At 39.3% G+C, this 14,972-nt stretch overlaps 1 protein-coding gene across 3 annotated transcripts in view; it reads left to right on the top strand.

Annotated features, from left to right (window-relative positions):
• Positions 1-221: 221 nt before the first annotated feature.
• The window catches only part of gabrd (gamma-aminobutyric acid type A receptor subunit delta), a 37,580-nt gene continuing 22,829 nt past the window's right edge, over positions 222-14,972 (top strand). For all 3 annotated transcript variants that reach the window (XM_041798905.1, XM_041798907.1, XM_041798906.1), the window contains exon 1: positions 222-573. In XM_041798905.1, the coding sequence (XP_041654839.1) occupies positions 506-573 (68 nt within the window). In that variant the 5' untranslated portion in view covers positions 222-505. The remainder of the gene's footprint in view (positions 574-14,972) is intronic.

Genomic DNA, 14,972 nt, shown 5'->3' with positions numbered 1-14,972 from the left:
AATAACCTAAAAGAGAGAATTCCAATGTGTCAACAATTACATAATATAATGAAGGGTATGTTCGTGACATGCCTCCATGTCCCCTCCCCCTATCCCGCCTTCTGCGGCCAGATTGAATCTGACGTTTAGAGGCCAAGCATGGGAGGGATCGCCAGATTAGCGAGCCCCCCCACTCCCTCCTCCTCCTCCTCCTCTCTCCTCTCTCTGACACTGGAGGACAGGCAACGCCAGAGCAGCTGCGGTGGATTGTTGGCTTGCGGTCGGACAGAGAATTTTCCTCGGTGCGCTTCTGGACACAGAGGAATTGGCTGAATGATCATGGGGTCATCGTCACCACGATCCTCTGCATCTCCAGTGGCATCAGCACCACACTTTACTTTCTTGACAGCAGAGTGGGATCACGACGAGAGCGCACTAAAATAAAACTCCGGCTGTTCGTCGATTACCACTCCAGGAAACTTTCTTACCTTTTCATTTTTTGAATCTTTGATCAAAAAGCGTGAAAATGGAGATTCCAAATTTCCTCCTGGCAAGTCTTGTTCTCTTCTTCGTTGGAGGGGACATTTTCACCAGGTGAGATGAGCCCACTTATTTACATAGGTGTCTTTTCATCACGTATCCCTTCGTGCAGTGAGAAATGCGCATACTATTCATTAAGATGGACCAGAAACGCAAAAATACCAACACTGACAAAATATGGAAAGCTTAATGGCTAACTCAGTATGCTATTTATATAGCTTAAAAGCCATCTTCCTACCAACAAATGGTCACATTTTTATTTTTAACACAAACCTTCCATAGCTTAATATTTCCAGAAAGCTTGATCCTGCTGTTAGTCCATCTGTTTCGCCTCCTTCCACTCCTCCATCGTGTTCAGTAGATTTAAAGCCATCAGCTCGATCTGCCTCTTTGTTTGCTATAATTAAACATTTTTTAATCAATTCCTTGACTCGTAAAAGTGGAAGTAGGCTGTGTTTTCTTCTCTGTTTCTCCCCCGGACAGGTGGACCTGACGACACTATCTGCATAATACATGTGCATTAAAGCTGCTCTGTTTTTCTACATACGGTCTAAGTGGGTGAATGCTGCGGTTTGGTGTAGCAGATAATGTCCCCTTCCCTCAGCTCTGTTTGATCAAAGTCTAATCAGATGGTGACATGATGCTCAGATCAAGCCTATTTATGAAGAACCAGTCTTTTCAATTATAGCACCATTTGCTTTCATAAGTGTTCACAGTACTCACACCAGAGAGGACAATATTCAGCTTGGCAAAGATGGAAACATTTCATTAAAATGTTGCACTGATTTCTTTTTTGGCAACAAACTTGCTTAGATTTCTACCACAGTTGGCATTTGATGATAAAAATATTCAACTTGGGACTCAAAGTGAAGTTTTCTTTGAATGTAATGAGAAAACTGTACTCTTGGGCTTAGAAACAACAATGCCAAGCACAGTGCTGTTATTTAACAGTGCTAACACTGGGATATAAAGCATCTATGTAACTGTAAACATGTGCAGATGAATAACCTCTCTGCACAGATCTTTGGATAACAGTAGTGTTCTTTTATCAGGCAGTAATATCTGACACGTTTAATGGTTTAAGCTTAATATTCCTTAAAAATCCCAGTCCTTTCTGTGCTGTTTAAACACCCCCATGCACTTGTTCATATGCTTGTACAAGCAGCCCATTCTTTGTGCCAGTTTCCCAAAAACCCACACACTGGCAAGTGCCTCCACTGAAAAGGGGCGAAGAGTGAAGCAGTTGAATTCTTTTTTTAAAAATTGGGCAAGTAGTTTCCATTGTCCCTCTTGGCTTTTGGCCAATAGAGGGAGTTACAGATATCGTAACCAGGCTTTCCTCCCTCTTATCATGTATGCTGCATTATTTTGTTCACAGTACAACACAGACTGTGGGCTTTTCTTACATCTGTTTTGCAAGCATTCTTCCTTGCATACAACAAACTTGATTGAAAGAGGTAAACTACTTCTTTCTTCACTGCCTCCTAATCAGAGTTACTCTGATATAGTTTTAAAACCTTTTCCCTCCATATTGGAAAAGTTTTGTCTTGTTTCTGATTGTGGGGTCATTTTCCTCCCAGTTAGGTTTCACTAAAGAGAAATAAATACAGCTGCCTTTTAACTGATCACATCCAACAGCCGTCCTTCAATGTAAATAATGATGTGATGTGTAAATCATGTCATAACTGATATGATAGTTAAATCTAAGAGAAAGTGTAAAAGATTGGGTCAGTAGATACATACTATACTGAAACACGATATAACTTTGCTTACATCTTTAATGTAGCTAACTTATTTTAATGTTCTCCTCAAAACTTTTAAAGTAGTTTTGACGTCTGGTGGAGATTGTATTTTTTGTGACAGATCTGTAGATGAAACCCTAATACACTCATAACTCAAGTCCTCCATTGACATTTTGCTAATGCTTTTATCAACTTAATAAATTTATGAACCAAGCTAACAGGTGACCTAAATACAAAGGACTTTAAGACATTTGTCTCAGCACAAAAATGACATTCCAAAACTGAGAAAAGAGCAAATGATTGTGTACATTTCTTTCAAGAGCATGAAGGAACTGCACATACCACAATCCATCACAATGACCTGAATCCATTTTAAAAGATAGTTTCTCAAACCTTTTGAAGCATGCAGCTTCTCTATATATTCTCATCCATATTTCTGCTTCAAATATGATAAATCACGGCTTGGGTCTAGGGCAGCAGTTATTGTCATCTTCAACAGCTCACAGTCAACTGGTAACCAATCAGAGATGTCAAGGTGAACCTCTAGGATTGCAGGTTCTGTAGTTTTTGTGGCCAAGATTGCAAATTAACAGTTTTTCTGAAAACAAGGCAGAATAGTAAAAAAAAAAAATGTATATCTATCTTGACATTTAGTTAATCCGTTTCGGAGAAAGTGTTGTTTAAATGTTACTATCTGAACCACTGTTGAGCTCTATTTGCAGTGCTGTTTAAAGATGTGGTATTTACACCCTCATGACGCCTTCACTGCAAACATCGCTATGACGTAATGGGGTGATGAGGTGATCCGCCCCCTTTGCCATCCCTGTAGGTACAAACAGAGGCATTGCCATGGTGAAAACAGGACCAGCTGAGCCAGTTGGGGGGAGTGCAGCACTGTGTGTGCATGTCTGTGTGTGTTTGCGGAGCTTCAGCTGTGCTATGCTCTCTCTTGCACTCCCACAATGCTGAAATGTGTGAATTGATGGGGACACCGGATTCACGCGCTGCCATGTTAGAATAAATGCTGCAAGGGTTTATATAAAATAACAGCAGAGATTAATTACAAACCTTTCGCTGAAATGCACTGTCAGCAGGCATTGGTGTAAAGAAACAGTTTCTGGTGCTGATGCAGAACTGTCTCACACTCATGGAAAACCTTATGGGCTCTTTATCTGCCTATGTCCCTTTAGGGACTCTGGGAAATGTCAAAGTTACCTGAAATGCATCAGAAGTGACCTTCACCCACAAACACTTTAATCAGTCTTGGAAATATATGGTGGTTTTCATGAGAGGCTAATTTCTGATGTGCACCACAGCGTTCCATGTCACACGCACCGCATGTACATATATAAGCACAGTGCGATCAACATCAGAGGTAAAAGTCATTCTGCCACCTCTGCAGCAGGGAGCTAATGCTAATCTGGAACCTGCTGTTCACCTGCATAATAACAACAACTTAAATATCCCATAAACGTCTCATTTGAGGCTTTCAGGGGAGCTTGGACCCTTTTATGGGGAGCCAAGCTCTCCTTAGCTCCCCTGTAATTCAAACTGTGACTTTAATAGTTGTTTTCTTCTTCTCTTTGAGACGGACCCAACAAAGCCTTACAGTTTTCATCTTACAGATCTACATTATGATGTTATTTTGGCAAACTTTATTCAGTTAATTGCAAGTAAATCACAAAAAATTGATCTCCTTTTTGCAGCTCATACTGCTGAAATAAGTCAGCCTGAAGCTGCTGTATAACTCAAACTCTACTACTGAACTGAATTGAGACTTAACTGAGACTTAACTGATGAACAGGCACCAATCTGGGATATTTATGGACCAAGTAATGACAGTGTTCAAGCTGAACACATTAACTCTACATGGAAAAGGAAGTTTTACTAGGATGTTTTTAATATTACTGCTGACCTCTCTGGAATTACAAAGACTATTCCCAGTGACATTTCACTGTCTGTCTAGATGGTGATAGAAGATGATTACTGTAGGTTTCAGAGATTGATGCAAGTTATTTTCTGATGCTGCTTTCATAGGCCAGTTTGATGACAGGGAATACTGTGATGAGGTACTTTTCTTTTGGGTTTGTTGTTTTTCTTCAACAACCCCGTCGTCAGATCCCGTTAGAGCTGCTGTCATCACAGTCCTCTAGCTTGCTCACAGAGTCTCCCTGCCCCCGGCTTTATAGGTTCAATCTTCTATTGGTCTGAATTTCTCAGATAGTTAAAAATGATAAATACTGACCCTCCTCAGATTTCTTAGCTCTCACAATATGTACAGCCCACTAGAAACTACTTGGAAATTTAAAATCTGAAAATTATTCCTTTTATTTGTATTTCATTTTATCTAGTTACTAAAAACAGAAACATTTAGTTAATTTGTTCATGTAAAAGTCAAAATTTTGAAGTTTGAAATCTGAGTGATTTCACCCAGGAAACAATATTTTGAAGCCCAACCGTGGTAGTCACCATAATGAAAAAAGCTACAGTGCAATTGCTTTCAGTAATAGCAGCCATACCACTTAAAAACTAACATTTATACTTTATTTGAAGGGGTATGCATAAAGACTGTCATGGCATAGTCACCTGTCATTCACATGAAGGAGGCTTTATGAACGTTTATGAGTGTTGTCATTGACTGTCATTTGGCCAATTATATCCCCTTTAATGCCATAAATGACCCACTTCTTCACACACCGCTGGACATCCCAAATCAAGAGTGGAATTTTTTTGTGTACTTTGCACTTTGCAGCTTTTTTCCTTTCCTGGAGTGCTAGAAAGGTGAAAGCTGGATCTTACCCCACTTTCCCCCGTTTCCAGTCTTTATGCTAGGCTAAGACAGCTGACCATAGCTTTACCTCACTGTATAAAGAAGCGAAAAGCGATCAATGTAAACTTAGCTTTAAAGGTGACATAGTTGACTGAATGACACTTAACCCTTGTTTCTACAAGGGGGTCTGGTTTGATTCAGTACGGTTTGGTATGGGTTGGTACACTAAAGCCAAAAATAGTTTGCGTTTCCACAGACACCCATGCCCTCACTTGGTGGGCGGGCTGTGAATACTATGCATGTGACGTCACATGCAGCGTGAGTCTGCTGGTCCAGCCACAGTTTTAGAAGGGATGAGAGACAGAAATCAGGGGAATACTCATTAAACAGCTTTATTTCAGATGAAAGTGCTTTTTAAAAAAATAACTGTGTAATTATGTTAATCGCTGTGAGTACAGATCCTCAGCTGATGGAATATGTGCACAGAGACGTTTTGCGTCATAACTGTTCATTAATATGTGAATATATTTAGTCTAGAACAGTTTATACGACAAAATATTAAAGTTTAAAGCTGTACTGTGAGAATTCGCCACATTAACAATGAAGTGAAAGCTCAGCTGGTGTTAAAATCAAACTAGATTAAATCAGAAATACTGGGTGCGCTGTGTGTGCAAAATAGGCTGCAGCCCGAAGTTTTACGAGCCCGTTCAACAACCATAGAGCCATGTTTTCACAGGTTACCTAAAGTAAGAAGCAGATGAATAACTAGTTACAGTACAGAGAATAAACTGATCTAAGGCTTCGTATTTACAAAACCTTAGCATTAATTTAGTTTCACATCCATCGCGGATAGACCAGGCTGATGTGAGCATTTGGTCTTTGCTTTGTGTTCTTAAAATCAGGTCCAGATAAACATCAGGAAACTTGATTTGTGGCCAGATATCAATATCCACAGACTAGGAAGCAGTTTGAATCTCTGTCAAGTCCAAATATCCCAGATTAATGCAGACATTAGTCTGTTTTTCTCCTGTTTGCGCTGTTCCTCACAGAGACTTCCGTGTTTTGCAGCCCAAAGCCGAGCAGCTGTGTCGCGCGCTGACGTGACATCAGTGCAGCCCCTATTGTTGTGTGTGTGTAGCTCCTCCTTTTTGGTACAGATAGGTAAGATTGGTACCCCTACGAAAGGGTGCCAAAAGTGGGACAGTACAGGTGGGTTTTTTTTTGAGATCCTTTCCAACTTTTGCTCTATAGAAACGCAAAAAATGCGTGCCGTACCACACCGAACTGAGCCGGACCGCTTGGTGGAAACAATGTATTAATGAGACATTCATAAACACCTATAAAGCCTCCTTTAGGTGAATGACAGTCGTCATGTCATGATTATGACAGTGTCACGTCAGTCTTGTGCATACCCTTTCAGATAAACCAGATATACCAAATTTCATTTTAACATCTGCACATGTGACAACCACTGCTTCAGTTGCCAGCCTCGAGTGAGACCCCAGGAAACAACAGATTTTTGCAATTGCATAGGTTTCAGTTTTCACCAGCTGTTGTTACTTGATTGTGTCTGAAGTCTTTGTAATTTTTCCCAGATATATAATCTTTTGGCCTTTGTGAGACACTTATTTGTCGGCATTAAATTTTTTTTACCAAAACACAATAAAATTAATGTTTACCTGGACCATCCATTTTACAAGAAATTCATAGGACCAGCAGCAAGGTTGCCTTTCAAGAGGTTAGACCAACAGGGGACAGCAATTCAAGCCAAAGGATATATACAGTTAAGGAATGAAGAAAGAAAACAAGCACTCAAAAATATTGTATTTATTTTCCATTGGATGTGAAAAATTCCCCTTGGTATTATTTTCAGTACAGTTGACTCAGAATAAGTCACTGAATATTCAGTCACAATAAGGCCACAAATTTGTTAAAAAAGAGAGTGAGTGAGAAGTGGACATAGGATTTAACCAGATCAGAAAATAGACCTCTTAGACAACAGATGGAAAAAATGCTATGGCCTTTATAGTCTGCCGTATAACATACGCCTTCATGGAGACAAGTTTCCTGATAATAGGGACTACAAAGGATGTAGTCAATCTACTTAAATATTGTGTCTGACAACATGGTTGCTTGTTATAATAATCAGCTTATTGAAGTAAAAAGAAAATGTTAAAGTTATCGACTGAAGGCACTTAAAATCATTTTGGTAAAACTAAAGATAGAATTTTTAAAAATCTGACTGAACAGAGCTATCGATATGTTTTATAAATAAAGGTCTTAATGGAGAATTAGGCTTTATTTCACTTAAGTGGCATTTCTCGCAACCTTTTTTTTACTCTGGGCACAAGAAAAAGGTGTTAACTTTGAAGTTGTTACTGTTATAAAGGTCCTCTATTTGCATTGCATTCATTTTGAATAAATGTTTCTAGTGCATACAAAATTTCAGATCACAGTAACACATGAATTCAAGCTTTAAAAAATAATACACAATAATTAAAGTACGAGTGACAATGGCACATTTTAGGACCATTAGTCCATAACACTGATTTTAAAAATTCCCCACAACAGACACATTAAAGTTGCAAAAATTGCAATGTCATAGAACATACTGCCATATGATTAATAGATTTAGACAATAATAATTGTACATAAAGCTTTGAGATGTTTGTGTTACCGTGCCTTTGTTTTTCCATTCTGAGCACACATTCTCACCAAGTGCTGTGCTCAGAGTTCAAATTATTTTAACACTGACCTCAATCTGCACTGACCTTTCAGAGCTGAGCTACTAGTACAGACGCTGTGTTTCATATCAGAGACACGTGAAAGTTGATATTGTTTAAGTGTTCACTGAAGTAACACATTAAAACATAGTGTTATCCTAAAAGAGGTCTTACTGGATTTGCTGGTTTTCTTTGTATTTAACATGATACCTCACTGGGACTGTGCTTGACTATTAAAAAGTGTCGCTGTGCTTTGTGTCCTTCCTTGCTATGATTAAACTGGAAATTTCTTGTGAAGGATGGAGCTGACTTGAGTTATTTTGTATGACTTGGAGGAAAAGAGAGCTCAAAATGTCTGTATTTACATTAAGTGGTTCTCAGAGGCCTCTCTGAAGATAGTGATTCATCAGTGGTGTACAGAATATGTCTCCTTTAGTATTTGTGCATGTATGAAAATAAATTCTTTATAAGTAAGTTGACAAATTGGCATTTCTTTGCACTGTTAATCTCTTATATGTTTTTACCATTTAGTCACTTCTCTATTTTAAGTCATTGAGAGTGGCTCTGTACTAAGAAGCCAGCTCTTATGTGATGATGCTTTCGGGTAAGAATTGTACAACTTAACATGACCTGGATTTCTACACCAGAGCGCTGGAGTCTCTGGAGAGAACAGAGCCTCTAAACTAGTTTTGAACACAGATTCTTATCACAGACCCTCCATTTTAACCATATTTGCATTTGTGTTACTGATACACTTAAGTAGATTCAATGGTTTGTCTGACAGTGATGGCAGGCTTTTTGTTCATCACTTATCAGGAACAGGAGGGAGGAAATGTGTGTAGCTCATAATCCACATTTTCTCCAAGTGCTCTCAATAATTTCTATATTTGTGGGCTTTTATGCCTCCATGTGTTAGGACAGTGGATAGAATAAGACATTATATATATATATATATATATATATGTGTGTGTGTGTGTGTGTGTGTAGGTGTGGGTGTGTGTGTGTGTGTGTGTGATGTGTGTGATGTATTGGGCTTTTGCACTACTTGTCTATTCCTTAGCAACATGTGTGAAGAAGAGTCCAGGAGCTGGAGTTTAAAGACCCTGTAAAGTGAAAATAAATCTGTATTTAGGTTTGTTGTATGACAGGTCACTGGGTCCAGGATTTTGTGGATGTGTCTGTTGAATGAGATGAAGCCACGCACCCTCAGGAGAGATACAGTCCTTTCAGGTTTTAATAATGTTACAGTCTGAATGGAGGAAAGCACTCAAAACAATTATCCTGCCTCTTGACCCTTTGTTGACCTCTGAAGAAGAGACAAAGTCCGTTTTCTGGCTCAAATCTCTGTTATGATACTTTAAATGATCCATAGACCACTGTGGCTGATAGATTTGGCAAATTTACCTCACAATGAACAGAAAAACAGCATTAAACGGGCTGTTAACTTTCAATCAAGGCAGTGACATCAGCTAACAACAGACTGTACAGAGATGAACTGCTCTGTGACTTTATATTGCAGCGTTAGAGGGGCGGGGTCATTCCCCACTGTGGGCTCATGACACTATGAGCTCACATATTTGTCCCGCTCAAATTAAACCGAGCCAGGAAAGAGGCGAAAAACTTTCTGTCTTAATCCAAAATTCAGTCACATGTAGATCTCAGTGTTTTCACATGTTTACAGCAACCATATTCCAACACATCTAGTATGTTAAGACAAAAACTTTGGATTTCACTTAACAGGGACATTAAATCCCTGACCTTCTGGTTGAGAAACGGAATCTACCACTAAGTCACTCACACCAGAGGACTTTGCAAAAACCCTTAAAAGACTAAAAAGACTGACAACTGAGACCCTGTCACATCTGAAGACAGTTTGTCAGCAAGCCGTTGAGTTTTTAGTGTCAGACTGAAGTTTTGCAGACTGGTGGTCACTAACTACAAGACTAGAATATGATTCCTTTTGAGATTATTTCCCATCATGCATCTGGTGGAAATTCCCAACAACAATTTTTGAGCAGCGAACAAGATGGAGATGGAGATTGCGATTGCATTTGAGTGAACATGTCTTCTAATCAGATGTTTTTAAATCATTTACATCGAGTAGAAACGAATCGGGCTGATCAGGCTTTGACTTTGAAAATCTCAGTGGTGGTTTACTGTACCTGTCATGTCAGCCTGGAATGAATTGACAGACAAGGCACACAAACACACAGGTGCAGAGATCTGACTGCAGCTCTGAGCAGTAAAGTTTTTCAATCTCTTGAGTTAAAAGCGGACATTCATTGGCTCTTAAATGATCTCTGCTCACATTCATATTTTGAAGAATGAAGTGAATTGATGTGCTTATGTACAACACTGGCTCCCATTGGTCGTGGACGACAATCGCGTCACTGAGAAACACAATTTTCATACAATCATACTTAGGCCTTATGTTGATATCAAACATGTTTGATATTATTGGACACCAAGACTGAAGAAAGATCTAAGGTCTTATGACCACCTTACATGTAGCAACTGAGACAACGGGAGCAAGCTGCAACTTTAGCAAGACTCCCATGATTTTACTCCGACTTTGGAATTTTGTCTGCGACTTTGAAATCGAAGGAAAAGTTGTAAGGTGTAAGGCCTCCTTAAGTTGTGATGAGGCTTACAACTAGAGCTCACAATCATTAAAGTAGTGCTTAATCACTTTTCAGGAATTTCTCTGTGCTTTTAGCCGCTTATAGTGCATGATGACATTCATCCAGTCTGTCATGCCAATGACTTGCATTAGTCTCAGTGAGACATGCCCATTTATCTTTGTGTTTGCAAAAAGTCGGCATCAACAGGAACCTGAGTAGAATTACCTTAAGAATGAAGAAGATCGTGATTATGCTGAGGTATGACCAACAATATTCCATACCAACAACAAAATTCTAGTTGTATGAAAACCAGGATTAGGTGCAAAAATTAGGATTTATTAGCATAAAATTAGTTTAAGACAGCTGAGGCTTGCAGTCCATTAGATAATCATCCAATTATGATTCAAAATAATTTAGAAAACTACACTAGTTGATGTTAAATTCTTATGCTAAAACCATACAACTTGCCTTTTTTCCCTATTGCTTTGTTGCACCATTTTAATGGTTTTTCCATTTATACCATTAAGACCTATTACTCCTAGCATACTAACTTTGCAAAATGGCTTGTTCAACTGCTTATGTAGTGTCTAAGCTTGTCAAAATTTGTGAAATGTGATACATTTCTACTGCCAGTCTAGAGTTTACCCATCCTCTCACCCATTGACAGCTGGGATAGGCTCCAACCTGCGTGACCCCAAATGGGATAAGTGGTGTGGATAATGGATGGATGAATGGATACATTTCTACTTCATTTTTCTTTAGTAGGGAATACAGTAGAAGATTTGAAATAGGTAAAGGTACTAACAAATATGAAATATTCACTCTGCAGATGAACATTTTTCAGAGATAGCTTACCTATTTGTCTCTAGCTTGAATCTTACTCCAAAAGTCATGGATTGTACATTTCCTTTCAAAGCCGATAGTCTGACCAGAATCCTTGTCTGTCATCAGGTAGATCCATCTTTCTAAGCTACAAGCTGAAAATGACCAGACTAATCAGCATCATTTGAGGACAAAAAAAAAGGCAGTAGCTAATGTTGGCATGGTGTTTAGCCTGCAAGTCTGTAAACATGGCAACCCGGGGAGAGATTAGTGTGGATGTAGTTATGGCGGCAGTTTTAGCAGAACTGGACAATAGCCTATTTCTTTATAGTGCCTCTGGACATCTACACAAGTGTTTCTAATTTCTGTGGCTGATAAGACAGAGACTGAAAATAAGGGCAGCATGATGAGAAATTAGGATGCAATAAAAATCCAAGCAGAAACAGAGATGTAAAGGTCATCCTACCAAACATCCTTCCATCCATCCATTATCTACATGGCTTATCCTGTTCAGGGTCAGAGGGGGCTGGAGCCTATCCCAGCTGTCCCTGGGCAAGAGGCACCCTGGACTGGTCACCAGTCAATCTCTACTGGTGAACAACAATAACATTAGCCTGCTAAGCTCACATTATGTAGTGTTACATGTGGCCTGGTTTACCGCCTGTCCTCTCTCTCCCTGGCTCTCTAGTCTCCCTCCTCCCTCTACCTGCAGGCTGTAGCACACCTGAATGTGATCTGCACTCAGAGTGGGGGAGGGGAGTATTTAGAGGAGCAGGGAGAAAAGCAGGTGGCTGGCACACACTTCTGGACAATGTGTGCGTGAGAAGGTTTGTTGATTTGTCTTTCCTTCTTGCCCCGTTTAATCAGATATTATAAGCAGTTGTCGATCCCCTCTGTTTATGTCCCCATGCATATTTAGATCTAGTATTTAGTTTGGGCAATAGTTTAATGGCAGTCCTGTTTTCTTTGTGTTTCCTTTCAACCTTAAGTAAGTTGTTTATTTTTTGGTTAGGTAGCCTTCTTGGGTGGTGGCTGGTTCAGCTATCCCATGTGGGTTTGCCTTGCCCACCTTTCTTCTTTTATTCTTGTTGGCTTGTGCCTACAACTATTTTTGTTTTGTTGATTTGATTTATTAACTGATTTAATTTATTATGACAAATAAAGGCTGGATAATTTTTTTAATTTTCAATTCTTTGTTTATGTCTGTTCTTTATGTTACTGGTCTCGTTGTGTTTGAGACTTGGTTTGTTTAATTTAGGAGCAGAATTCTTTCTTTTTTTATGACTTTTTTGCCTTCATTAGAGAAATACAGGACAGTGGATAGAGCCCGAAACCACTAGGCCATTTGAACCCTGCAGATGGAATGTTTGTCCAATCACCCTCCAAGTTTTTCTTGATTTGAAACCTTTGGGTCTCTACCCAGATGGATGTGAAATAGTCTGTCTTGCGTCTTGGGTGAAAATGAATCAACTAGCATAAGTTAACACTTTAATTTAGAGTGCCTCTTTGCTATAAGCAAGCTTTTCAAACTTATAATCTACAACTTGTTACTCAACTTAGGGTTCAAAGTTTATTGTCACCAAAACAATGTCAAAAGAAAACCAGAAACATCAATGATTTTTAAAGCAACATTTGAACCTCAATATTTTTTCCACATGGAAGTGTATACCTTTTTAAATTGTGAATTTATAAATTCATTAAATTCTTCTCCTCTTCTTGTAGAGCCGTTAAATAATTCCATACAAAGAAAGAGTATCTGGCAGGAACAAAAGCATCACAACAAAGACATTTTTGAATCTGCATTTTGATGCAGAATGAAAAGAAACATTTTTAACCGTTAGCAGAAGATGGGTACTGTCCTGACTTCAGAAGAGGTTGTGTTGAACTGCCACTGAGCCCTCTGAGAAATGGAACATCCAGAACAGCTAGAACAGGGCTTGGGGGTTTGGAAGGAGCAGCCCCCTTCCCTACCTCAAAGTTTTCACCTGTATTTGATTCGCCACAGGTTTGAATTGTAGTAAACTCAGAGAAGAAACAGTGGAAGAAACCTGACCTGGTATGGATTGGTCTTGGTTGCTGATTTCCATTGAATTTGCAAACTCTATAGAAAGTCATAAGTTTCTCATGCAAACTATTAAAATCTGGTTAGACATGAGAGCTAAGTTATATTAATTGACAGTCTGCTTGATAAAATAACTGAGCACAGACTATGATTTATGAGGGATAGAATCTATTCTGTCTGAGACAGAAGCTTTGGGGGTCCTTGCACACGACACTGAATTTCCAGTTGCGCCCACTGTTACTTCTGTGGCATATAAATATGGATAAATCAGATTAGTAAATGCTGATGGCTACTTTATTAGGGATACTTAGACATTTTGGCAAATTCGCCCATTGCCATAATTCCTATAGTCTTAATAATAGGTTAGTTTCCGTTAGTTGTCAGTGCAAGCTGTTTCTAGACCTGGGGGGACCGATATACCAGCTGCACAGCTAACGCTATGTAAGCAGACGGTATTTTTTGCTTTCCCTCATCAAACTCATCAAATACACAATCCAACAACTCCAAAACACTCTCGTGGACAAGTTGTGACCTGCACATTCACTTTGCTATGAAATAATCATGGAACATTACGAGACGGAGATGTTTTAAAGCTAAATGCAAAGCCGGAACTACACTCCAGACATGGCTGCTGCACTGTGTCACTCCACCCAGTGGTTTACTTAAGAAATAGTTCAGAGTTTTTGCTTCATGTGTCGTAATGTTACATATTTATACGTTATTATTTCATAGTGTGGTGAATGTGCAGGTCACAACTTGTCCATGTTTATTTGATTAGTTTTATGAGAGAAAGCAAAAAATGCTGTCTGCTTCCATAGCGTTAGCTGTGCAGCTGGTATATTGGTCCCCCCAGCTCTAGAAACAGCTTGCACCGACAACAAACGGAAACGAACCTATTACTAAGACTATAGGAATTATGGCAATGGGTGAATTTGCCAAAGTGTTGAAGTATCCCTTTAATGTAGCATGAATTTGTAAGTGAGAGCTGCAGTATAAAAAGTGCTGTGATGAGTCAAACGATTAGAAAAGTGCTGTACAAGTTAAAGTCAATTTACCATTAACCATTTTAATCAGGATATTGTTCGAACTTTTAACCTGTCAGGTAGAGGTTTAGGTAAGTCAAGTGAATGAGTATACAACATTGTAGCTATAATTTAATGTACATGTTTAAATACTTTAAATATATATCATATCAAAGTTCTCAAATATGACTTTGTTTTCATCTCTAGATCCCCACACAAATTAAAAACACCAACACCCAGGTAAAAAGCCGCGTTACGGTACAAAAATAACCAAGCTTGTTATTGTATGCCCAACTGGACATTCATAAGAGACCATAAAAGCCACCAGGTGGTCTGGTTTGATTGAGTACAGTTTGGCATGGTTTGGTACGGCAAACACCAAAAAAGTTTGCATTTCCACAGACACCCGTACCCTCACTTGGTGGGTGGGCTATAAGGGCCTGCATGTGAAGTCACATGCAGCGCAAGTTTTGCAGCCCCGAGCCGAGCGGCCATGTGGCACTGATGCGATGCCAGTGCAAACCCCTATTGTTGTGTGTGTAGTTCCACCTTTTTGGGACGGATAGGTACCCCTACGTAAGCGTGCCAAAAAGGGGGACGGTACGGGTCGTTTTTTTGGGAACCTTTACAATTTTTGCTCTATGGAAAAAAAAAAATCTGTATCGTGCCATACCGAACTGAACCAGACCAC

Source organism: Cheilinus undulatus, linkage group 11 (assembly GCF_018320785.1).
Source record: "Cheilinus undulatus linkage group 11, ASM1832078v1, whole genome shotgun sequence".
In the NCBI taxonomy this organism is placed as follows: domain Eukaryota; kingdom Metazoa; phylum Chordata; class Actinopteri; order Labriformes; family Labridae; genus Cheilinus; species Cheilinus undulatus.
The sequence above is the reverse complement of the archived record's forward strand: the minus strand, read 5'-3'. Positions and strand labels throughout refer to the sequence as shown.